This window comes from Diadema antillarum, unplaced genomic scaffold, assembly GCF_040938485.1.
Source record: "Diadema antillarum isolate AM-2024a unplaced genomic scaffold, OU_Dant_1.0 scf00000019, whole genome shotgun sequence".
NCBI classification, from domain to species: domain Eukaryota; kingdom Metazoa; phylum Echinodermata; class Echinoidea; order Diadematoida; family Diadematidae; genus Diadema; species Diadema antillarum.
This window is the reverse complement of record NW_027270908.1, coordinates 2,581,046-2,607,968: the sequence shown is the minus strand read 5'-3', so window position 1 is coordinate 2,607,968 and position 26,923 is coordinate 2,581,046. Positions and strand designations below refer to the sequence as shown.

The 26,923-nt window shown below is 42.2% G+C and overlaps 1 protein-coding gene across 3 annotated transcripts in view; it reads right to left on the bottom strand.

Moving 5' to 3' along the window:
* Nucleotides 1–20,024, bottom strand: part of LOC139728716 (uncharacterized) — a 28,554-nt gene extending 8,530 nt beyond the window's left edge. For 2 of the 3 annotated variants that reach the window (XM_071639661.1, XM_071639675.1), the window contains exons 1-10: nucleotides 17,807–20,024; nucleotides 8,504–8,859; nucleotides 7,878–8,013; nucleotides 6,861–7,042; nucleotides 5,212–6,495; nucleotides 4,373–4,570; nucleotides 2,987–3,178; nucleotides 1,951–2,173; nucleotides 916–1,026; nucleotides 184–271 (exon numbers count right to left, since the gene is read on the bottom strand). In XM_071639661.1, the coding sequence (XP_071495762.1) occupies nucleotides 184–271; nucleotides 916–1,026; nucleotides 1,951–2,173; nucleotides 2,987–3,178; nucleotides 4,373–4,570; nucleotides 5,212–6,495; nucleotides 6,861–7,042; nucleotides 7,878–8,013; nucleotides 8,504–8,859; nucleotides 17,807–19,383 (4,347 nt within the window). In that variant the 5' untranslated portion in view covers nucleotides 19,384–20,024. The remainder of the gene's footprint in view (nucleotides 1–183; nucleotides 272–915; nucleotides 1,027–1,950; nucleotides 2,174–2,986; nucleotides 3,179–4,372; nucleotides 4,571–5,211; nucleotides 6,496–6,860; nucleotides 7,043–7,877; nucleotides 8,014–8,503; nucleotides 8,860–17,806) is intronic. The other variant, XM_071639667.1, reaches the window with a different exon arrangement.
* Nucleotides 20,025–26,923: the final 6,899 nt, after the last annotated feature.

The window sequence follows — 26,923 nt, the reverse complement described above, 5'->3', positions numbered from 1 at the left end:
AAAAAACTGTCGTCCTGTTATTGTGTTAAATTTGCAGTCGCCCCATTCGACTTTCTCCTCATCTTCGGAGTTGATGACTTTTCATAACAAAAAAAAAACGATGGACGTCCACATTCAACTGAATTAACAGACAAAATACTGGCAATCCGAATCAACTTTGATACGAACGTTCTCTCTACAAACCTGGTCGGTGAGACTAGTGACAAACTTTGGCACGCTGCCTTCCTGCGAGTCGGTGTCGGATTCTGACCGGGCCGTCGTGGACTCACCACTGGAAGGTAGTGCGATGAATTGTCGGAGGAACAGAGAGAGAGAAAACGGAAGCAGCGAGTTAGATTGGGGTCATCTTTTTATACTGGCGTCTTCCGTTTGTCATAATAATGGCTGTTGAACTACGACACATTCGATTATTGGGTAAAAAGTCTGTGTGAGGAAATGAGAACTAAAAGCAAGCAGGGGGAACAAATTCAGTCCATCCATTTCTTTAAACCATTTATTATACCATTTAGTTTAGATACATATGGTCAAAGGTATGATATATTATATGGCCTCAACGAGTACTAACATTTAAACATTCACATAAACACATATCTGTATACACAGCCATTCACTCGCACACGAGGGCGGTGTCATGGTGCAACCAACTAACCTGAGCTGATGTTATCTACATCATTGAAATTGGCGAATATTACAAGGAGACTGTAATCTTGAATTTGATATGAACAGATTAATCAACTGTGCCACCACTATAATCCTACAGAAGTGCTGATTACAAATCTAAGCTGTTCCTAATGACGAAACTTCATTTTTCTTCAATTAGGCTAAGAGCTTTAGTGTAAGTATGATCTAATTTGGTTAGAGGTGAAATGTTGGGTTTTGCGGAGTTACTGCCTCCATCTGTACAAGTGAACTAACCCGTCGACAGGTGCTGAACCAGCGGAGCCCTGAGATGCGTCTGAAGCCGAAGGCTTGGCGGCATCTTCTGCCGGTGTGTCGGCGGGTTTGCTAGACTCCCGTGCGGCACTACTGTGCAAGAAGTGACAAAAGGAAGATATATGCAGTGGAGATTTACTACTTTGATAGGTATAATAATATACAATATACGATCGTCACTGATCACAGTGCATAATAAAGCATGCAATATTTGTATAATATTCTATATCTCTTCTATTGGTAATGTTATCTCTCTACCTCTTTGGTCCATAATTATATAATTAGACGGAACGATATACAGATAGATAAATAGATAGAATGCTAGATGAATAGATAAATATATCGATAAGGAAATAGAAAGATAGAATATAGACAGAAAGACAGACAGACATATCAATAGATAGATAGATAGATAGATAGATAGATAGATAGATAGATATATAGATAAATAGATAGATAGATATAGACAGACAGACAGATAGAGAGATATAGATAGATAGATAGATAGATATAGACAGACAGACAGACAGACAGAGAGATATAGATAGATAGATAGATAGATAGATAGATAGATAATTGGGTTGGAGGCTAATCGTGACGTTAGGCTGTTAGGTGGTGTACATCTACAAACTTATGAACAAGTGCTTGTGATACTGCTAAAAATTACGTAAGTGCAGTGACTTTCAGAACAATATCAATTGAAGAGACCGAGACTGTCCCCTTTCAAACATCATTGGCAATGATGAAAGGAGTTCGGAAGCAGTGTAAGAGCATTCAATATGAGAGAATTACATTATATTTCTATACATGCCTGATATCATTCATAGATGCAAGTGAAGGAATACTGACTTGCCGATACTACGTGACGATGAGATACGATGGCAAATCTGGAATACATCAATCTCATGGCCAATAGTTACTAATTGGCAAAGCAAAAGATGGTTATCATAACTCATATGACAAATGGGTTCGACTTCATATTGAGGGGAAATCGACGACCAGGGCTTCCATCCTCACCTGACGTCAGATGCGGTGATGCCCTTGCCATCACCGGCGCCGGGCAAGACGTCGAGCGTGAACTCGCACACGACCTCGCCCTCGGAGTTTCGCGCCATGCAGGCGTAGGTGCCGGCGTCCGTGGAGAGGGTCGCAATGATCTCGAAGGTGTGCGTGAACTTGTCGCTGCGGATGGAGAAGCGACCGCCGTCGGTGAACGGGCGGCCATCCTTCGACCACGTCACTGATAACAGAAACGACATCGTGTAAAACGGCGGTGATAAAGACACGTCATCAAAACATCCAGTGTGCAAAGTTTTGTTCAAACGTTACATCCTAGTAGCATATTTTAGTTATGACTTCGTCGAGCGTAAGATTTTCGTCGCAATTGCAAGAAAAATTTTCGCAATACAGGGTCATCATATTAATGTCAGCAGTTCCAACTGCGATCGACAGGTGCAGGGAATTAACTTCAAATGCTTCTGAGCATCAATGATGCTTCGAAATCTTTTACTAGTACCATATGATTGTTTTCCATACAGTCATTGAACTGTAGTCAAGGGTGAAAGTACCGGTGGAAATATAACTACAGCAATATGTAACACGGCAGTTTCTTAACCTGTTCCCAGCTGAATTTTGAAATCCCCATAGACATAATCCACGGGCCACCAGGTTCCCGTAAGGAATGGATTAATTCTGTATACTTTGAATTAAATTCAGTTGATTCCTTGGTGTCATATTTTGCAAACTGCATTGAGTCACCACTAATATCATGGCTCATCGCACTCACGTCAAACACCGGTCTGTCGATAATAATACATTCAACTGCCGTTATAACGAAGTCTTCGGGATCGGCAGCTTTATTTCGGTATATCCACATTTCATTTTCGCAGAACAAACACTGTGCGTAAATATTATAGATAATAACTGAGGGACCTAAATGATTACTTTCGTTGTTACGACCTTTCATTATAGCCGTCTTCGTTATATCGGGAGTACGTTGTATTATTATGATAATAGTGCGTTAAAGCAGCGGTCACGGCTCAGGTCAACTTACCGGAAGGTACAGGGTCACCGTCGACATCGCACGTGAAGCGGGCTGGGGCGCCCTCCTCAACCATCATCGACTGGGGCTCCTCGAAGAACTCGGGCGGGATGTGGTCCTCGTCGATGGTGGCGGTGCAAGGGATGTCGGTGCTGAAGCTGACGTCCATGCTCTGAGAGATGCTGATGCTGACACTCGGCTCCTCTGCGGACATAATCACGACAAGTCGTCACTTTCATGAAATTCTAATTCCGTCGAGATGTTTTCATTGCAACTGATTGACAAATTGCACTATATCGACGTAAAGAGCGCTGAATTGATCAGGGTTTTTTTTGTAGCCATGATAAAAGAAATCATGGGCATACATGGGCGTACTACTCGAGTATGTACGCTCATGATTTCTTTTATAATGGCTACTACTACTACTAAAAAAATACTTCAATTTAGTGCTTATTTACGTCGATGTATAGGACAATTTGTCAATCAGTTGCATGTCATCACTTGATGACATGCATGCACCAAGCACCATCAAAAGTTTTGAGTCATTGACAACTTGGTTTAAAGTCAGTTCCCTATTACAATCTGAGCATGTGCAGATGACGATGATTTCAGATCTTCTCTTGAAACTGACTTGTAACTGAGGTATATGGCATGTATGGTAACCTTGATAGGACCGGGTCTCCATGAAAACTATTTGGTTAAATTGATTTTACTTCGCATTCCTTTTTCATACAGGAATATGACACTACGTCAACTGAACAAAGTTATTGATAACAGAGGAAATTGTTGATTCAAAATATAAGCGAGTAGGTGTCATTCTACGCATAAAAAAAAATGTTATAAATATTCATGTATGAACTAGGCGTCTATCGAAATGTGCAGGATTGGTTAATGTCTATTCTTTTCAACAAAATAACAAAGCCATTCATGCAGCACTATTAGAACTGCTTGACAATTCTCAACAGCTCTGCTAATTTAAACACTAATTCATGTCTTGAAAAGTCTGTGGTTCAGAGTTCAATGCAGACCATTGCTAACTGAAAATTTGTTCATTTTACAGCCCGCCGCACACTATACAACTTCCGGTCGCACGACTAAAGCGACTTTACATCTGAAATAAACGAGCGTATTTATTCTTAGGCTATTGTGATTTATTTCGGATCCAAAGTCTGTCAGTCGTGCGACCGAAATATGTGTAGTGTGTGGCGGCGGACTTTTGCGCATCACATTATATCATTTGGGTTTTATGTACCAACCATAAAGTACTAACAATTAAACATTCGCTGCTTCAACAAACGTAGTGCTTAGATTTACAAAATGGGACAGAAAAAACGGCAAGAAAGAAGATGTAAGACGACATACTGATGAAGTAGACGAACATGGTATTACGTAACTTACCATTGACTGTCAACATGGCGCTGCATTCCGCCTCACCAAGATCGTTCAGCGCTTCGCAGGTGTACTTGCCGCTGTCCTCGGGGAAGATCTCGGCGATTTCGAGCTGGTAGATGTTGCCGCGGCTGACGTAGCGGAATTCTTTGCAGTCGACGATGTCCTGGCCGTTGCGTAACCAGCCAACGTCCATCGGACGAGCACCTATGGTATAGATACAGTATAAGAGAGAGAAAATAGAGAGGTTTACCAGCTTTGACTCCAGTTTAGTTAGTTTATTCTCTTTTTATATCAATGTCAACGCAAGGCAGTCAGGCCATTCATACTCTTTCTATCGAATTTCTTTTGTTTCACTAGCGTGCAATCGCTTACAAACAATACATTCTTTTTTCTCGTTAACCGGTGTATGTCTATTTTAGCTAATTAATGATTTCATTCACGTCAAGTCTATTTCAAGAGTGTGTGGTGGTTTACGGTCTATGGATGAAAATGTAAAATATATCAATGGTGTGTACACATGAAATGGAAAGATCCAGCTGTATAAGTGGATAAGGCAAGTGACAGTCAAGAATGGATTTATCTTTGCTGGAGTACAATTACACAATGATAGCGGCATAAAAACAGCTTTTGTTGAAATATTAAATAGGTCTCAATCCTGTCTGTGAAAGGAACTTTGGACAGTGTGTACAATTCAACGGGATTTATGTGCCAATCAGCACTCAAAAGCACACAAAGGGTTAAACTATAGAAACGAATATAAACTAGAATATGGACACATTCTCTGCATGAAATATTGATATAAGTGCCGGGGGGGGGGGGGGGGGGGGGTGGGACAGAATACTGACCTGATATTTCGACCTCAAGTACGACCCTCTCTCCATCCCTGATGGACATGTCCTGGAATTTCCTCAGGAAGGTCGGCGGTCCAACCTGCTCGGGCTCGTCGGGCGCGATTTCCTCCGGAGCTTCTTCTGCCGCAATAGGTTCAACGTCTGGGGCGCTCGGCGCGTATGTTCGAATGACGGGTTCGTCTTCCAGATCGTAGCGATCGTATTCTCGAGAGTATCGGTCCTCGACCTCGTAGCCGTGCACGTCATCGCGTAGCGAGTAGTAGTCCTCTTCGCTGCGATAGACGCGACGTGGTATCCTCGTCGGAACGGACACTGGGCGATCACGCACAGGCCTGTACGGCTCTGGCGTGTACCTGTACGGCTCTGGCGTGTACTTGTACGGCTCTGGCGTGTACCGTTCGGGTTGGTAGCGTGGTGGTCGCTCGATGTCACGTGTTGGTCGCTCGATGTCACGCGGCGACCAATCGCGATCGAGAGATGACCGATCACGATCGAGAGATGACCGATCTCGAGATATCGATGTGCTTGAGTATCGACTGCTGTATGAAGCTGGTGTTGGTAATGGCCGTCCCGAGCGAGTGTACGTTGCCGATGTGCGTGTTGTGTCAACGAACCCGGATTCTCGAGCTGTCTTGCGAACCGATTCGTACTTATCCATGTACCGTCGTGGCCTATCGGATCCTGCCTGATAGAAATCTACCCCTGTGTCCCCAACACCTCCTCGACTCGCAAGTCGCTTCGTTGTTGCGTAGCTGAGGTACGGCCCTGATGGTGACGATGGCCTGTAAGTCGATGGCGACGAAGGCCTGTACGTCGGCGATGACGGGCGATAGCCTCTGCTTGGTGACAACGAGCCGTAATACGAAGGTGATGACGGTCGATAGCTCTTCACGGGCGACGACGGCCTAGCCTGGTATCGACTTGGCGAACCGTACGTCGTGGGCGAGTATCCACGCGAGGGCGAGTACCGAGAAGATGGCGAGGTGCCAGATGGTGACGAAGGGCTGTAGGAGCGGGTGCGTGAGGGTGCGAGAACGTCGGTCTTGGGCGTGTAGTGATCTCTGTGCTTCCTGGTCGTGCGTGTAGACTCGTAGCTGTACGTGGTTGGTGACAGGCTAGATGGGTCTCGAGCGTGCCGAGATCGCCTGTGGTGAGAGCGAATCGCCTCACCTGTGGTGTCGATGTGACTCGGGCGCGGTGGTCTTGGCACTCGGCGAGATTTGCGACGACCACGACCGACACCTTCGCCTTCTCCTGCTGACTCGACGTCGGCTTCGACTACAATAGAAGGCGACAACGAATTCTAAAAATCAGTCTTCACTACTGAGAATATGCATGTGCCGCAAACATCATCAACTACGTGCCATTCTAAAATTATTTATAATACAGTGGGAAGGAAAACTTTGAGTAAAATAACTAAGAGCCTCGATGCAATTTGATATACAGTGTATAGATAGAGAAAAATAAAACAGTCTTTCATGAAGCCTTCTCTGGACAAGAAATCTTACTGAAGTTGCCAAAAACATTTGGAAAGCTAAGGTATCAATGAGTCACCGATCTTTTATCTCAGCGTAATAAAATCTGTTGACTGAAATCATTATGCTATTCAACCACAGGGTCGAGAACCCTTTGAAGTGCCGTACCTTCGATCACCTCCACATCGGCCGAGCAGGTAGCTTTGCCGGCGGGTGAGGAAGCGACGGCCTGGTATCGCCCGGCGTCCGTAGGCGTCACACCGTAGATGATCAGCGTCTGAAGCCCGTTGGGGAACTTCTCCACGTAGGTGTGGTCGGTGAGGTCGCTGATGCGGACGTTGTCCTTCATCCTGGGGTTTGAGTAGAAGATGCATTTTCAAAGTTAATGAAAATCATAAAAACTGCATTGACGATAACAATACAACAGCTTAAAGGTACAGTTTACCTTTGGGAGCAGTGATTTTAAAATGTTCGAGTTATCACGTTTGGTGCATATGTGTAGGTCAGTTGTATCACAAAACATCCTACCATACAAAAATTTTGCAATAAAACCTAAAATATAAGGAGATCACTATTTTTCTCACTTACCCGTAACTGTAGACGGTTTTGTATAGAAACACTTTTATTATAACTATTGTTCACATTTTGTATATTTAACAATACTTAAAATTGATTATCGAAATTGACATTTTTACGTTGGTTGTTGCTATCTCTAACACACATTTTAGAACTATTTTGAAGCACTAAAGCTGGGTTTTTGTTTCCTACTACTGCTGCTGGTACTAGTACTACTACTATTGTTACTACTATTACTATTACTACCACCACTATAATCATTATTGTTATTATTTATTATTATTATTATTATCATCATTATCATTGTTATCATTAATTGTTATCATTATTATTATAATTATCACTACTAATACTACTATTACATCTACTTCTAGCACTAGTAAAATAATGATAATAATAATGACAATGACAATTAATAACAACAATGATGTCGACAATATTTTACAAAATATCAATAGTCATATTAATCTTTTTATGAAGGAAGAAGAATAAGGGCAATTCTTCCTTCTTTTAATCCCGCTGCACCTTTCCACCTGTCTTAAGAGGGTTGACTCTGTCTTTGTGACCAAAACAAGCTGAATTGGACAAAAAGGAGGACTGACGGCATACCACGTGACTTTGGGCTCGGGCCATCCCATCACTTGCACCTCCAGGCGCACCTTTCGCCCTTCCTTGGCGCGCACGCGTCGGAGAGGCTTGGCAAACGACGGCCGGATGTAGTCCTCGCTCTCATCCGCTGGTAGCCCTAGCACGGAACGAGCAAATTGGCAACATTACTTACAGACACCTATGAATATTATCATGACACCGGTGGGATACTTTCTAGCAAGTGTGAAATGCGCTATATAAAAACAGCTATTATTATTAATTAGACCCAGAGAATTCATGATTGCAGTGTAATTGCTAAGCATCTTCAATCAATCAAAGTTAGCTAATGAAATTCCACGATGACCAAAGTCGCTTAAAGGTCAGGAGTGTGTTGCATTTCATAATGCATTTTGTTTTTGTCACGTAATATTGTAGATCGTACATGAAAATTCATCAAAGAATGTAGGAATAGAAAAAAATAGTACGGCCACTTTTCGTTTGTAATATGGCCTAATATACAACTACCCGCTATTAGTTAGTTCTGGAGACTGTTGTAACAAATCTTGCACATGATTTTTCCCCTCTGGAAGTTTTCTCTTGTATTTACGCAACAACCACAGCTGGATATTCATTGACTGTATACGTACTGTCCTCGACCACCAGTTCGCAGGTCGTTGTGGCATCACCCTCGTTGTTCTTGGCCGTGCAGGTGAACGTTCCAGTGTCCGCCTTCGACGCCCTGATCAACTCCACCATGGCCACACCCCAGCGGTAGGTGATGAGGTAGTGCGTGCCGTCGTAGATGGGAACGCCATTCTTCGTCCACGTCACTCGCGGTTTGGGCGTGCCCTGGACGTTGCAGCTGATGCGCGCCGGCTCGCCGTCGTAGACGGTCTTGCGGCGGAGCGGAAGGCTGAAGAACGGCTTCTGCGTGAGGCGTCGGCTGGTGCGGTACGGCTCTTGAGGTGGGCGGGAAACAAGCCGTTCCTCATCACTGGACTCCCTGTGACGTCATAAATAGAACAGAATTTACATGTAGGCACGTGTAGGAAAAGAGAAGCTGATTTCTATGCGAATTACGTCCAAAAAATGTTATCATATTCAAAGATGACATTATTGACCATATCTCACAGAATTCCAAATTCAGCAATTATAGAAAAACAAACACTGGTGATCATGTTGTTCGGTTCGTTGAATGTACTACTTCGCATAACTTTAGATCTCTGCGTTTAGGATGATTGTTCATAATCCGCTGCGTTATGATTTTGATTAACGACTGTACCAGCAAGTGATTGATAAATTCGATATGTTTACTTTTATTAAAGTCACAGGGTGATATGAACCGATAGTGATTTAAACAAATGCATTTCATATTTAAATTTGATCACTTGTTCTTTTTATTTGGAACAGGAAAAACGAGAACGAATTAAATGATTTTTGTAATTTGTAATTCAACAGAAAAATATTAGTTTTAGATAAGTGCCAGTTACTTGACATTACTGGTACATCGGTGTGGTGTATTTAACACTGATATCAAAAGGCATGATTACACAAATGTAGCATGGTTTCACCTAAAGTTCTATCAATATTGATGATAATCGTTGTAAATCAACTAAGGTGCAATAGACGTGAATAAGTTTATGAGCAAGCTCCGAGGCGAGGCATGCGTTAATGTGGTGCATGCATTACATAGCTACTGTGACTAAGCGATGAGGAATCGCCTCAGGAAACTTGTGGGGGGGGGGGGAACTGAGCGATGTGGGATCGATTCAAGGAACTTCTGACTAAACCATGTGGAATCGATTCTAGAAACTTTGTGATATGCCGATACACAGGTCATCTTGTAACGACTACGGACAGTGAAGCGTGCATGTGGGGACTGTATAGTTTAAAGAGGACTGCATGTATTCGACTACAGCATGACAGTAGAATGCGGGCATGCACTACAGGGTAGGCATCTACATCACTTGATTTTGAATTTGACTCATGATAAAATGCAAAAAGTTTATCAGGGCGGAATGTTGGAGGATGTTTTCAGACAGTGGAGAGTAAAAATGTGCAGTTGGAATCGCCAGAATTCAACAAGGAGAATTATAGTCTATCAGAGAGGTAGAGGTCCTTCCCACCTCCCTGCTGTGAAAGAAAACTATATTATCACCAAAAGACAAAAAGAAAAATCTTTTAAATTCCCATCCTCGCGAACGAATGTCAAGTTTTGCGATTAAAAAAAAAGAGAAAAGAAATTTGACATTTATTTTCTCATGTCGACTAAGATTGGCGTGGGATTTTTAGTGAACAAACCCACAGAATCTAGTGATGGATAATTGAACGACTGATATTTATGCCACATCTATTCAACAAGAACATAATGTAGTTTCTCTTGGGTAATTTAATTTTCTGTCCATAGAAGTCTAAAAAGTGATTAATTTGTGTGCTTTTCCTATTGCTGTTGTTGTTGCTGTTGCTGTTGTTGTTGTTGTTGTTGTTGTTGTTGTTTTGGATGTATTTGACGGGATGCACTGGCTAGACTGGGACACAGTCAAACTCTATACATATGATATAATTTAATTATCTTGGGGAATTTATATTAATTACACCCCAAGATGGCTTGAAAGTGAGGAATTTGGACATCTTTCATACAACTTGGATAGCATGTCTGACCATCAAAAACCGACAGCGCTTGAGAAAAGCGTTCTGCAAGCAATAAACGACGCTTTACGTAATGCCTAAAGCATTTGCTTTGAGTCATTTTAATTTGCTATTTACGACCACCATAAAAGAAACTACTTGAAAGAACACAGGCCGTCAACACATTGATGACCTACAGACTGTGCCAGTTGCCCATTATGCACTCTGCGCGACAGACCATTAACACCGACTGTCTATGAATTGCCATATAAGAGCACCGGTGAGCTTGACCTGTGGTACGAAATGACCCTCTGTGGGACACTGAAGTGACCCCGTCGTGGGCTCAATGCCGTTCTGCTAACACCACGCCCTTCCCCTGTGGAGGCAAGAGCCGTGCATACGATTAAATATGGCGGCATCGCTACGAGATTTAGAATTATGGTTGCCTGTTTCTGTCCATTTAAATGCTTGATATTTTTGTCATTTTCTTTTTAATTAAGACAATGTGTTTGTTTTGGGATGTATCACGAAATTATCGCGATTTTCTTTTTGAACCACTCCATTATTACGCTGATAAGTGTAATTATCGTAGTTCCATCATATTCTTGTTAAGATGGAAAAAGATCTCGTCATGTGTTTTTTTAATTTTTTTTACCAAAGTGCAAGTCATTTTGTTAAATAGATATCAAACTATGATATCAAGCGGTCTTTATGATAACAGTACCAGAGATACTTAAAAATATGCAATCATTGCAGACGTCATTACTGATTTTGTTTTATCATTTCATAAATAATCTCATTTTGAAGAACGGGAAGAGTGACTAAAGAATACGCTCACAAAATTGGGTAAATCCAAAGCGTAAGAAAGCAAACGCATTTCATAAATGGACCCATCTTAACCTATCATCGAATTGGCCACGGGCAAATCAGCCACTATCATCACAAATATTATTGTACAGAATGCCGTCTCTACAAATGCATAACTTCCCTAATTCGCAGCTAGCAACTGGTCAACATATAAAGAAAACTGTGAAGAGAACCCTCTGAACGAAGAGCCCCGCAGCCCTGCCAGATCGCTCTTTTTCCGCTGGTGTGGCCATTTAACGTCGGCGCATTCGACATCTCACAGTGCGAATACCTCGCATGCCATCAGCTAAATTTAGCCCGCCGTCGGTTAACTAGCAGACGACACCTCCATTTTGCCTACAAAGCGGAGAATAGGCCGAAGAGACAGGCAGGAATGAGAAAGGAAGAGAGAGTGGAAATTGATAGTAACTGAGCATTGGCGGGGAAATAACTTCCTCTTCGTCTGTCAAGAGGAGGAATTAGTTTTGGTGCCGAAGATTTTTGAGTAATTCCACACGCCTCGACCTCAAGGGAATCGATAAAAATTGTCTAGAATTCGCCTATAGTCCATTTACGTTCTTTCTTGTCGAGCACATCAAAGGATTCTCCCGCCACCGCCCGCTAACTAGATGTATTGGCAATGGCCTCAGCTATGCAGTTATGTACACAGACAGTTTGTGGAGCTGTTCTTGTTTCTTCTTCCTTGTAGCCAAGCTTTTATTTGCAATGACGTCGTGTCTGGCGCAGTGACGTAATACACAAAATTTCAGCGACTGCGACTGCCGTTATTTTTGCGTATCGAAAACACAAAATAGTGTTACTACTCCCATGTATACATATACGTGAAAGGGAGAGAGAAACGCAGTACAAACAAAGCGACCCTAAAAATTTTAATAATCTGAGATCTTCGGGTGTGCGGTGCAATTTGGGAAATGCATGACAAATATCACAACTTGTCAGAATTCGAATTGTTTCACTTCTGTCATTTAAGGTGAATGGATCGTTCCGTCCTGTCAAAGTGTATCATCATCTGCATTTCACAAAGGGAGCAAATTCATGGCACATATGGGTTAATTTCCGCCTCCCCAAACATCAGCGTAACCCTATGAATTTGTGGTGCCCGTGGATGGAAGGACGGGCGTGTTAAAAGTTACTGCATACCGATTGCATGAATCATAATACTGTATCTCACGGAGGGCGCTCTATTTAACTGTTGAAGGAATTGAAGAGTGTATAGTGTGCACACAATGAATGGGAAGAATGGGATGCGGTCTGGCGCTGGTTTGATGTGCATTACTCATACACTGGCATCCGGGACCTGACAAGGTCGCATTCCGATGGTGTATATGTATCACCGGGGGGCAAGGGGCGCAGAGAGAGGTGGATTTCTGAAGATGAACACATAGTGTTATCTGCAAATTGTGTATGGGTCGTATAGAGATGCATGTGTGTGTATGTTTGTGTGTTCCTATGTATTTTCCGTTGCCTTTCAAGCCTGAAGAAATGCTACCAAAGTTAACACGCTATGCCAATTGAATATAACGTGTATTACAGCTGCCTTAACTCGTTTGGGCAGACCGGAAAGCTACATAACATTGGGGAAGAGGTCTACAGATTGGCTTGAAAGAAAATGTATAGAGAAGATCAATTTGAGAACCATCCTGTATTTCTGCAAAACAATATGCATGTACATTTTATTTTGCAGACTCACTCATCTGAACTTATTTTAGATTGTTGAAGAATTGAGAACTTTTGTGCATAAAAAAAAAATATATATTCAAAACTTAACATTTTCGAGGAATAACATCGTAATTGACTGATTAAAACAAAAAGAATGATTGTCCAAAAAGCATGTTCAAATGAAAAAATCACATCTTTGTTTCTCCAGATAAACATAGATTTATTCTTTTTATGGCCCCATCCTACCTAAGTACAGTTACGCGTGACCTATTAAGTCTTCAGCGATCAAGGGACGTCGTAATACCAAGCGATGAGTCCACATCTACGCGAGATCGAGGGGCGGCTCGGCTCACAGTCTAGGCCGAACTTCAAAGGGACATGCCGATGAAGGTGGAATTGAGAACGCAGGACACCTCTTCCACTCTTAATGACTTCGCCAGTCACTTTCGACACCTAGCTAATCCGTTTGCTTGTCGTCTCCATATCGTACCCTTATAATGACGCGGTCATTTGAGGCAAGCCGGCGTGAAGACGTGACATGCTCGATTAACTCATCGCAAACTTTAGCGCGTGAACTCCTCTTCCCGCCCAAGTGTCCCATTTCAATTTGTAATGTCTTCTTGTAAGCATGGAGCTCCATGTCGTAACTACCATAAAACCTGGGGCAATGGAGGTATGAGTTTCAAAGTACTACAGCTACGTTTAGTAACTTAGCGGTCTTCTATTGATGTAAGTTTTCTAAGTAATCACTGACATTTTGCAAGATTAGGTCAAAAATTTACAACTCTAGAATAGATCTCTAATGTACCTTTATTATCTGCAAATCCCTGCATACATTATGCTATAATCCAAGTTTTTCTCGCCTATAAGCAATGACATACTGATAACCGGGTCGCTGCTGTCGAAATGATACTTTCGTTGCTATGGTAACAAACAGATATCTACACAACGCATATATAGAATGCTACCTGTTTTTCACTTGGCACCTCCATAGTATACTTTGCTTCTTTATTGTCTATACATGTAGATATCTACTTCTTCTCCATCTCCCCTTCTTTTCCAATTTTATCCCCTCCTCATCTTCTTCCCTCTTCTGCTACTATCGTGATGCATGATGGGACAGCCTGCTAAAGTTTGATTGCTAAACACGATAGTGACATGAGGCAAACGATCATTGGGCGGCGTCATTCGCCCGTTTTAAAGCGCGTGTGCTTATACGTTGTGCGTTGTGTCGGGTGAACGAGTAGTTACACAAGACAACTTTGAGTAACCTGATAATTCCATTACCCTCTCCTCTGCTCCCTTAACATGCCTCACCTCCTCTCGGAGCTAATTTGTCTGACATGATGTTTCACATTAGTGTAGCTTCATCATCAATTGTCTGCCTGCGTGCAAGCACACGTGAACATCAAATGTTTGCATTGTATATCGCCGGGAAGTTGAGCGGACTGTTTGATTGCTCCAAATGATAGGTTTGACAGACGGCTGATATGTCAGCTATTGATGATAGTTCACCTCGCCTGGGTCATTTATCTCTGGCCTTTTTGTCTCTTTCTCTATCTCGCTGTTCATCCATCATGTATCCAATTCTCTCAAACTGATCTATTCTTCAAGGCTCTTCCACCTCTACTATTGTCATGTACTATATTATGGTGAATAGTTGTCGTTTTCTATATATCGATCTGTTAGCTAATGTATCCAATCAGCTGCATATTATCTGGTGAATCGTGTGTAGCATTATGTCTCTTCTTTATTTAAGTGAACAATAATGTTTGTTTGCCGATGGACAATATGCCTCTTCTTCCCCTCCTCTTCCCGCTTTTTTTTTTCGTCCGTTACGTCATAACTTAAATCGTCCCCTTTTACAGGGGTGTTCATATCTTACCTAGATATTGCGATTTTCCTATCACTTCTAGAATTCAACAATATAATCTATACACTTTACACATTCATATACCCCTCTCAGCCTTCTTTTTAACATGACATGCACAGACAAAGGTTATAATGATAAACATGAATGATCAAGCCCCTCTCATGTACTTTACACAGTAATTCATCTATAACGTTTCCCAGATGCGCTAAGCATTGACCGAAACGTTGATGAAGGTTGATTTTGGATGCCATTACATGTCGGCCTTTAGTAAAGTTAACGATCGACATTGATGTGAAGGGGGGAAATCACATCGTATTAGCGCTGATACAGTGATCTAAATTAGATAATTGAACTAACACAGATGCTTGCTAGTCGGACAAGCGGAGGAGGGGGAGGGAATAATCCAGGAGGCATTTTAATGAGGAAGACATGTTGGCAAAGGCGATGTCACGTATTTTTCGATCGCATTTTTCTACACTTAAGGAGCCATATCATCTTTTGCAATTCGTTTGAATTTGTAAACTAGATCAGCAAGTATATAATTATAACATGCCCCTGTTGCATGTTTGAATTCAATGCGAATAGTGCTGGTGTGTGTGTTTGGGGCGGGGGTGGGTTGGGGTGGGGGCATGCATGCTGCCAATTGTTCGTAGGTAGGAGTTGTGAGACGACAGTAGTAGGGAGATTTATCTTGGTGATGAGGGTTGTGGTTTGAGAGCAGAGGAGTCGATTCTGAATCAAGCAGACTAGAACTTTTCTTTTCATGTACGTAATCAAATGCAAATTAAATATTCACCTCAAGGCGAGCGAATTGAAATATGAAATTTTGGACATTTTATCAGGTTTATTCCATTGAAAGATTAACAATAAGTGCAGAGTTATTTCAAGGATTTGACAACTTCATTATTGACAACAAATTATTGGCGCAATATAACTAAATCTGATTAACTGACCATGACGAGATTTTGATCTTACTGAAAATGATTTGCAAAGTCAAAAGGGATCGTCAGGAAATGTCTGCGGTACCTGTGTTAAGCAATTTACTGGCGCAATTTAAGTTAACGCAATTTATTTTGCTATGAAGACATTTTGATCGTCTCGAGGATAAATTGTAAAGTCAAGGGGTGGTCAGGCAATATGTGACGGTATCAGTTTTTCGGCACGGATGACAGGTGAAAAAGATGGAGCGGGGAGGATGATAACAGGATGACAGATGAAAAATGTTGGAGTGGGGATGCAATCAGGGATATGCGTGAACTTGAGCGATGACCCCTGATCCTCGAGCTATGCCGAGAATGTGGGATGAGCAGAGACGTAAACACTACATAGCATGCTGCTATCCCATATCATGGCAGATCGCTTGCTGCCTCCTCCCGGTACATTGGGTCGCATCAGATGTATCATGGGGGAGCTTAAATAGGGAGATTAGCCTGGCCATGATATCAGTAGGAAGGCGACCCCAGCTGAGGCATTATTTATAGTTTCTATGTTATCTGAAGTTTAAGCCCATCGTTTACGAAGGTGGGGCAGATATTTTTAGCGTTATCGCTGTGGAGCCTTCATAGAATGTATCGTTCTTTATAAAGTGATGCTATAAATGACATCTAACGAACATCCATCCTCACTGTCCATGTTTGTTTGAGGGGGAACTGGTCAGAAAAGAAATATACAAGTCATTTACTTCAGCATTCTCTTTGTGAGTCAAAAGAAACGTGTGCCGCCATGAATTATGAGCCTAACTTTCCAATACTAATAATACTATTGGCATGCAAAAGGATTGTCATTTTCAGTCATGAATGTGATAATATTTCAAAAGAGTGGTGGTAAGTAGTGAGAATTTCTTCTATGTATACGGTGTACGTAGAACTATTCTAGAGCTTCAAAATACTCACCAATTATAGCGACTTAGATAATAGCGATAATAACGCAAGCTAGTCAATACAAACATAGACACAGCGTTATCAATTAATGATAGACGAAATTAATACACATTAATCTCTTGGGGTGTCATCAGCATGATATCGTGTTTGAAACACACAAATATGATGATTAAGTCAGCAGATATACACACAATACAAGAAGCAATGAACCAGATAACGAAATCGCTAAACATGCATATCACCATACACATGTACCACGTGTTGAGTCAAAGGTTAAGATGGGAGTGGCCGGGCAGCGTTAAGCAGCTGGTATTGACAGTGAACGAGATTGACACGTGACTGGCACGTGACATGTCAACGATCACATGATACAATAGTGTAGCCAATCAAGGCCAGATATTTGTTATCTGTATGGCATCTAGCTATTTTACAGGGAGTATAAATCTCAAGAACATAATTGCACCTGCTTAATTATATTTTTTGTTCATTCAGTTGATTACATATTTCTTTCTTTTTTTTAAATCACGGGGGTCTGATTCCGTTCATGTAGAGTGACGAATTTGATAACAATAATTGCAGTACGGTAAATGTCGTGGAGACTCAAAACGCACAAAATTGAAACTCAAGGAGTTGTGTTTATAGAACATGAAATGCTGATTTTGCAGTTCTCAGATTTTGTTCTTTTAGTATAGGCCTACGTCATGCAGGTGATATAACGTTCATGCAGCAAGCAAGTTTGTATTGGAATTCAAGTTAAGTGCAATATACAGCAGCTGTGATACACAATGCTGAGATTTACCTCTTTGTACTAAGAAAAGAGTTGAATTTCATTTCCAAATAGCGTTTCTGATAAAAACAGATCAGAAATTCGATATGTTTGCAGATTCTCTTTGTCTCATGGTGACATCATATTTCATTGGAAGGTTATGGTTAATGTCACAAGGTTAGGATTTAAAATACGTTAGGTGTGACAGTACATAGATATACACACATGTACAGTTGTTGTTAACTTTGAGGGGAAAGACGAAATTTTGAATACTTACAAAGATAGGGCGCCCTCACTGTCCACGGCAAGGCCTGCAATGGAAGAATAAGAAGACGGGTCGTAACGCTCAAAGTTTAGCTTGTGGTTTTTGCGATAGTTTGCTCGGATCTCTTTCAGGCGTTCATCGAGATTCTCCAGGGTTTTTACTGGCTTCTTCGACGTCGCCGCAGATCTTCTCGGTGTGGTGGGCGAAGAGGTGTTCGATGACCCTCTCCCCGAGAATCTGCTCATGTGCTTGGCGTACGGGCCGGTGACCTCTAGCCCTTCGCGTCGAGCTCGATAAGCCCTGTACGGCGCCAAGGCCGAAGAATACACGCGTTCGCCGTCACTCTCGCTCTCGCTCTCCTGGCTACCGACGTCGTAATTGTACGTCGACGTGCGATAGGAAGGAGTAGTGCGTGATATGTCACTACTGCTGTACGAGCGATAGCCCATGCCACTGGTGTACGACGGCGTGGAAAGGTAGGAGGATTTAGGTTCGTCGCTCTGTGACCGATAAATCCGGGATGGAGACAGGGAGTCAACGCTGCCATAGCGACCAATGGAGGAGTACCCAGAGGAAGAGGAGCTGGAAGTGCTGGAGGGCTGGTAACGAGGTAGACTATCGTAAGACGAACTGAGCTTCTTGCTCAGCGGAGGAGGGAGATATTTCGACGCGAGATCATGACTGGTCCCTATGCTCCCCCTCCGTTGGTACTTGCTCTGATAGATACCTGTTGTGGGTACACTGGGAACACTTCTCGGTACGGTACTGGATCTCGTGCTCTCATACTCTGGAGGTGGCTCGTAATCAGGGTTGTAACGACGTATCACAGTGTTTTTGGGTTCGTCGAGGTCTCCCCGAGCTTTTCTCAGGTTGCGATCCTCTTTCCACTTGATCTGTTCATGCAACGCGGCTAAGAGGTCATTGACCCCGCGATCACTCACGGATTGCCCATCGTTATCGAACTCATATTCCTCGCTCTCCGAGTCGACCTCGATGTCTGGGATATCGAGGTAGAGATCGTAGAGATCGGTGTCTCGCTCTCGGTGGAGGTACGACCCCATCATGGTCTGGACAGTCGGACTCGTTCTCTGATACGAACCCCTTGATGCCGATGCTTGGTGAGTATCCATCGAGTGGTCCGCCCCACGATCGTCACCCTCCTCTTGCTGCTTGAGATCCTGCTCGCTCTCCTTCGTGTCTCTCTCGATCTCGCTGGCGAAGCTCTGCGGCTCTTCATCCCCGGAGATGGGATCTGTCGTCTCCATGGTGATTTCATCATCGACAGACATCTCATGCTCGTTGGGAATGCTGTCTGCCCTGGCTGGCGACGGCACCAACCCCTCACCAGAGGACACGCTTCCAGCGGGAGTTACCGTTCCTACATTTTCTTCATCACGATCTTGTGGTTCATCTCCTTCTTCTCTGATGCGCAGCTCCGTTTCGCCGATACCAGAAGAATGAAGGATATTATCATCATCTAACTTAAATTCCCCTATCTCTTCCTCTTCCAGGAAGTTGCCGCCATTTTGTACGGGTTGCCCTCCCTGGTCGCCATTCACAGCGTCAGCCTGTACATCCGCCCCCTCCATGTTAAGCTATTTTCAACAATCCAAGGTCGCAAAAAATATTTACTCAAATATAATCAATCGCACCACAAATGCAATATATATACATTAGATACAGAGAAACATAAGAAGGTTGCAAATTAGGGTTACATTTACGCGAGAACTGTTGATATCGGGGAAATCCGTGGCATTCCACAGGCACGCTTAAAAGATATGGGTGAAATTCCTCATACTAATCCACACTGGTTGAATGCACGGCCGCGATGTGTATAATATCAGTTGTCGCCAAGACATAACAGAAAACACGTGTAACAAACACGAAGGGGGTATGCACAGCAACGTCTAAATCTTCCACCACTGCAAATCCACATATGAAGTTTCCTACAAGAAAGGAAAATGATTAGTTCCCAAAAACTACTGTTTTGAAGAATTTTGTCTACTATAGGATTCTTCCGATGCAGGCCCGTTAGCCCACTCCGACCCAGCCGCACTCGCGCTACGGGTTGGCAGTAAGGCAGCACCGCGGAACGTCGGCGGTTCTCTCCTAAACCAAGTTTAGCCGTCTACGGACGATGTATGTAGTGATGGAGGCGAGCGCAGGGGCCAGGGTCGGGTGGCTGTACGTATGACTGTACCCGTCCAGCAACACACGTCACACTACACGGAGATCGTCCGCTGCTGAAAGACAATCGGATGACATAGCATTCATGCCTCCTGCTTGAAGCGATCCAACCCCCTCCTCATGGGGGGAGCTGTCGGCGCGGATCCCCCCTCTTTCCCCCGAGGTCAGGGCAAGCAGCAGTCGAGTCACTCAAAATGTCAGAGCTGGAGATGCCTGTGTGACGGGCACCCTACCATGGCGTGCATTCAGCCCGAAAGACATGGGCGAGGGTCTGTGTGTGTTCGCGAGGCCAGCCGCAGCAAAACGCTGCCTTATTTGGTTCGTGCGATCGCTGCCCCTGCGAGAGCCTGGCGAACGTATCGACTGGGGGTGTCGTTACGGCTGCCCTGCACAGGGTGAAACCGCGGGGTTCATTACCGGTTATAAGACCCAGCCACTGAATCCCCACAATCCGAATCCTCAGTCTACACACATTACTCACTTCACTGGTCAGACGACACCAAAACCCATGCAACCGCTAAAATTAGCTTCAATATGACGATCATTCCTCGATTACCGGCCCGAAACTCACGGTTTATTTTGTGGATTAATGCCACATTTTAGCCGCTAGCAGGCATCCAACGTCATGGCTATTCTGGTCAAGGAGCCAATGTGACAACATGAAGTAATTCGACAACCAGCCACCCTCGTCATCCCTCTTCTCCGACAACGCTAACCATTCCACCCGCTTGCATTCTTCCCCGTCTCCAGCCTCGTCTTAAATTACACCTATGAACACAGACCTCATCCTAACTGAAGCTGGCCTTAAGCTAGGGTGTATTAAGAAACGCCATTCTATACACGATGCAATTTCAGAGTGTGGTGGATTTCCTCAAACATCATACGACTAAACAGTGTCCTCTTACGCCGTGTGTGTGTGTGTGTGTGTGTGTGTGTGTGTTTACATCTTTGTGTGTACACTTCAGTGCTCATCATGAAGTAGACAAGACGTGGGTTGGTCTTTACGGAAACAAACATCACTCTGCCCTGCTTCAGGAAGTGCGAAAACAAACTTCATTCTAATCTCCAAGACGACTGGGTAAACATCTAATCGACTTGAGATAGATACGTCATCATCTTCACTTTAATCGCAGCTTTATGATCTCCTCAAAAGTTTGACGACTTAAAGGAATTGCTGCAATACAGACAGAAATCATCAAATGCAAAATATATGCACTTTTCAATCTACATTTTGGGGATCGAATTTGGGGGTCTGTGTACGTCAAATCTACATTATATATATATATATATATATATATATATATAGATATATATATATATATATATATATTTGTGTGTATATATATATATATATATGTAGTATATATACTTAGGGAATGCGAATTAATGGTGTTCAAAATTACTTGACATCATGGAAATAATATCATTTTACCTTACATATCGGGTGCTAGTGTCGTTATTCTATGCTAGTTTACATCATGACATGCTTAATCTTTACGCATTATATTGAGCTAAACAATGGTTTTTGATTTGCGACCATTTTAAATAATGACGCCACCCCAGGAGTGGTACTTAGTAATAATGACCTTGTTAAGGTAATATGCAATGGTAATATTTACAACTACAAGATTGTGGTGTTATCTACGTCGATGTTTATTTAATAACATCTGATTTGTCTAAAACAAACTACAAAAAAAAAACGAACTAACTAAAAAATTGCGACTAATTATTTAGGCTGTGTGTGTGTGTGAATCTCCTTTAGACTGTTTTTTAATGCAAGTTGAGAACTTCAGTGCATAGCCTATGAAACAAAACTTAAATTGAATAATTGTGTAATTCTGTCTAAGAATTTAGTGTTCTCTTCATTCTGTATGTCACGTTCCAGCTGTCAGTCAAGCGGGCAAATTCAAGGGAAGGATTCGTGAAACTGTCGTCTATATGTTTTTAATTTGTTAGGGTGTAATTATCCTCATCCATGTAAGATAATTTTTGGCTGAATGCGATTCATGCTCTTCACAATAAGAAAATGTATTGTAAAAGGTTATCTAGTGGAGAAAGCAACAAGATTGGCGAGGACAACCGTAAAACATTAAAACTCATTAGTAGAATGAAGCATTTTGATTGATATAACAAACCTGCTGATTTGCTTTGCACGCCTGTCGATAATAGCTACGCGACATCTACGGTCAATCGTGACTAAGTAATTGATATTAAGCACTCGCGGTCAAGCAGTTTTAGCAGACCACATGCTGACTCACAAATTGCTTCTGACAGGCAAAGAAAATGTAGAATGTCGCGCTGACGTGGAGCAGCGAAAACAGAGCTGATTACAATACCAGCCTGATCATGACACAACCGTCTTGACATTGACGCTACATCAAACTGTTTTGCACCCCGGCCCGCTGGCCGACTCATCGTGGCCTACGCGGCGGAGGCGCTTACGTTCATAATGCAAGATGTACTCCAACGCGTCGCATAGTTCGCAGGGTGAAAATGAGTTTAGCTCACGATGTTAAAGGAGCATCTAAATGATAATAATGATGATAATAATAATAATAATAACAACAATAATAATTGGCTCTTAACTCGCCGAACAAAATTCATTCCAGAATCATCATTTCTTGTCTTTATTCATTCTGCCATACTTTTATAAGACGCAGATTGTCGTTCTTGCACTCCCTCATCTCCCGAAAACGAAATACCCATGTAGAATCATTGTCTGTCATTGGACTTCATTCTTCTTTGTTCATTGACAGAGAAGGTTATAAATGGGGTTGACGAGGATGCTTAGTGTTTGCCCCAATTTGTCAAAAAATAGGTTACGTCAAACATTCTACGCCTATCAGCTTCGTTACAAGATTTTTTTAACCATTTCAATATGCAATGAATTCATCTGCCGTGGCAACAACCTCTTTGCTGACAAGAATGTTTGACTGGTGCATCTCTATTTGTATGTACAACTGCTAATACTCTTTTGGTCTGCTTTTGATTAGCGCTCTATAATGTAAGACCCGAGCGAGAATAGTCAAAGGATGCTGAATTCAATCGCCTCCTCTACGCTGATTCGTGCCAGCTACAGCTAACTTCATTCAAACATTTGGCCATGCAAGTCTACCGGTATACTGGAGACAGGCGGAGGTAACGGATACCAGACTGCTGCCGACGTTGCTCCCGCGTTGACGTGCGCGACTCCCGCCCTCCAATCATCACGATATTATCGCATCTTCACGGGTCGAGCCAGATGGTAGAGATTTCCCAACACCCTCCGATAGAAAGCGTCTTCCTTCGTTATCGTCACAGCGTAAAGCTAGCTATTTGACTCTCGTGTATCCATTTACTTTGGACGGGCACTGCTATATGCTTACCACGTGTTTGCCTTAAGGATTAAGCGGATAAAACCAGAAAAGGTCGAACGTGTAATGTATTTTTGAACACGCGTGATAAATCTTACTAGGTCGAGGTGAAGGTGTGGCGTCAGAATAGACAAATGTTAATTCGTCTGAACTCGATATGTGCGTGAAGAGAAACATTTTGACATTATGATATGTCAGAGATTGCCAGGCATGGCCTATAACAATCAATGTCTTTCCTTACGCCTGATGCGCATGTCTTTAACTCTATGAGAGTTGAAGGGGATTGAAAGACCGGAGGAATCTTCAGGGGAGATTGGTCATTAAACACAGTTTACACTTTGCATTTCTCAGATATCCAACAATATATAATGTGATTCTGGTTTCGGATATCAATGTTAAGTATTCATAAGGTCCCATCTTGTTTGAATGAAATCTTAAATTCCAAAATCAACTCCCAATCTAACCACTTAATTACCCCCTTTTGGTTAAAAAGGCAAATTACATTATTATGCCAGCTTCGCGACGTGGATACGCTAGTGTATTTTGCTTTCTTTTATTGAAAAGTTTAAGAAACGTATTTGAATGAGCAAGTTTTAATCAATTAACTACACATTTACGTAAGCCTGACACTTGGATTTCACTTTCTCCTCTTTTCAAGTGTTTCAAAGTGTCGAGTAAAGCTAGTGACGGATATGTACCCACAAAGAATCGAGTCTCTTTTTTTTCTTATAAAGTGATGAAATAAAACAACGAATCTACAACACCTTTAAGAAATAGAATTGTGACATAGGAGGGTTTGTCTGAAGTCAGTACATCCTCTTATTTGTATTTTGTAGGCACTTTGTCTCTGTCTCAATACAACTCAAATATTTCATATCGGCTGTTAAACGGAACTGTTTGTCATTACTCTGAGGAACTATAACCAAACTTTTTGTAGCATTATACCCTTTATAAACTGTATAAAAAAATCATATCAAATAAAAAAATATCACGGTAGAGTAAAAGGTATAGTGTACATTGTAGTTATCATTCTCATGCATTGTTTAAATCTCGATATGCATTTAATTCTAAGTATCCCTGCGTGTTTTTGTCAACAATGCTTAGTTTTTATCTAGTCTGATGTCGCCTTCGAAAGTGTGTTCGATAGATGATGCAAAATGTTAAACATGTTCAGGACAATCTCATCTTTCCCTTCCTATGTCGGACGCAACGTCAGCTACTGCCAGGGAAACATTGCCCTGAGACTTCTTCCTCGGTAAGTTCAAGACCGTGTCTACACTCGAAAGATAAACGCGGTGTGAGCGGATCATTGTCAGCATGAACTGGTCATCTCTGAATGTGCAACACAGAATCGTGTCAACGAGTATCCAGATGGCGCAAACACTCGAAACAACCAACGCATGATTTAAGCCACAGTGTTACAGCAAGAACACTCGCATTCTCTTTAAGAAGACATGAGAAATCAGAAGGTACCTCAGAATTCAACAGTCCATGTCGTAGTAACAAATAAGAAAACAAATTCTCTTCAAGAAAATACACCTGACACGTAAGAACAGCTAGATCAATGTCACTAATCTTTCTCTTATTTTTCTTTCAAGTGTGAAAGGGTCCCAAGTCACTGCACCCTAAACATCCCTTCACTAATGATTAATGCACTGTCGACCAAAATCTACGTCACTGATCCTGAATGTTCCTAGACTGGAGCGATGGATTTGTTTATGATCTACAGCAGCCATTTCCTCGAGCGTATCTACCTCCGTCAGTGACGTATGAGTTCTTGGAATCCAGCGATGCCCCATGTATCAATTTGCATTCCATAAGTAGAGTCGTACATTCACTTGTCAGTTTGTCTATTATAAAAGGATTATGCCTGGCATCTCATGTTAAGAAACTTTTATTTCGTAGAATAATTTTAGTGCCTACGTATAGTTTCCCATTACCACTTAGCTAGATAGATGTACAGTGTAATACCCATATATTTGTCGTCATTATATATTTTGATAAATCATGTATATTTATATTAGACAATAATTTCCTTTGTTGTTTCTGTTAGGGAATAAGGTATTTCCTCAAGATCAAATGAGTCACAAAGGTTGCACTGAAAAACTGACCTGTCGCTCCGCGATGTATTCACGATGACTTTTGGAACGTTTTTGAAAGGAGTTTCAGAAACTCTAATCATTTCACATGATAAAATTAAACGGGATTATCTAACATAGTGTGAAAATAGTAGCGTTGTGGTTAAACATACAAAGATTCAATAGGATTATCCAACGTGATAATGATACGTTTCACTTTAGAAATGATATCAACATTTAAACACGATTATCTTTAGTGATTTTAACACGGCAGAGTTGCAGTTTAGAAACATTTACGGTACATTATAGCAGTATAGGAAGAGTGGACTAATTTACTTAATCTACTAATCCACCAATTAGCCATGTTAGATGTTATAAAAGCCATGATATTAATTATCGTGGGATATCCTGACCTCTCTTGATATTTTGCTGCTATTGTTGTTATTCATTCCGAGACCGGATTTGACAAGGTTTAGCTGGACGCCAATTGGATGATAATATAAGCAATGTGGCAAAGTGGCAGCAAACTAACACCAAGAACCTGGGATGCCTGCCTAAAATCTGGCAGTTTAGCACCTCTTGTTGCCTCCTCAGGCAACATGAGGTGCTAAACTACCAGATTTTTTCTCTTGCTTTCTTTAACGTGTGTCACCATGGCAACGCATACACTGGAGAAGATGCACTCAAATCTACCTTGAGGATTCTTATCTTTCATTTCCGAAACGAAAATTCCCACTCGGCAGAAACATTCAAACACTTTTTCCAGAGAAAGCAAAATAACTGGGGCAGAGAAGACTTTGTCGTCTGTTTGAAAAGATTTCTTCCTCATTCCCAGGACAATTGTAGTGGCCATTTTTGGTCACTCAAGAGGGCATGTAATGATAATACAAAGATGTTCAGTGCGTTGATAGGAGCAGAGTCAAGAGAGCACCTTGCCGTGGTAAAGGTCCCTTTTAACCCCCCACACGTGATACGACGAGTTTGAATCCGGGCTGGTGTGTTCGTCCTTGCGCAGGATGATTGACCTGCAATGTCCTTTTGTTACAAAGTCGTTAAGATCGCGTCTGTAAGATAGCAATGCTTCATTAATAACCATAGCGGAGAGCTCGGGGAGATCAGTGCTAGCAAACGACGAAGCTGCTTTAGATGATGAACACCGGTTATTACAATTAGCGTTGCTATTACATTCGCGTTGACCATCAGTTCAGCATTGGGCAACTCCAAGACGCGTCACGTGTCCATCCAAAACTTTTGGAGCTTTATAGTCGTTAATCAGGTTAACACTTTGAATGCTTTGAATGCGCATTGGCACAGGTAACCCCGTAGCGCTGTGCACACTGTTCATATTCCCTTGCACAGAAAGGGTTAAATCTCTAAGTCTTCGGTTCCGGTATTAGTTTTTGTCATTTCGAGTACACCCACGGAACGCCGAATCCATCAGAATCTCCGCTTCTCCAGTGCATTAACTCTTTGACTGCCACACATCACAATTGTCCTCTCTCCTCTTTTAA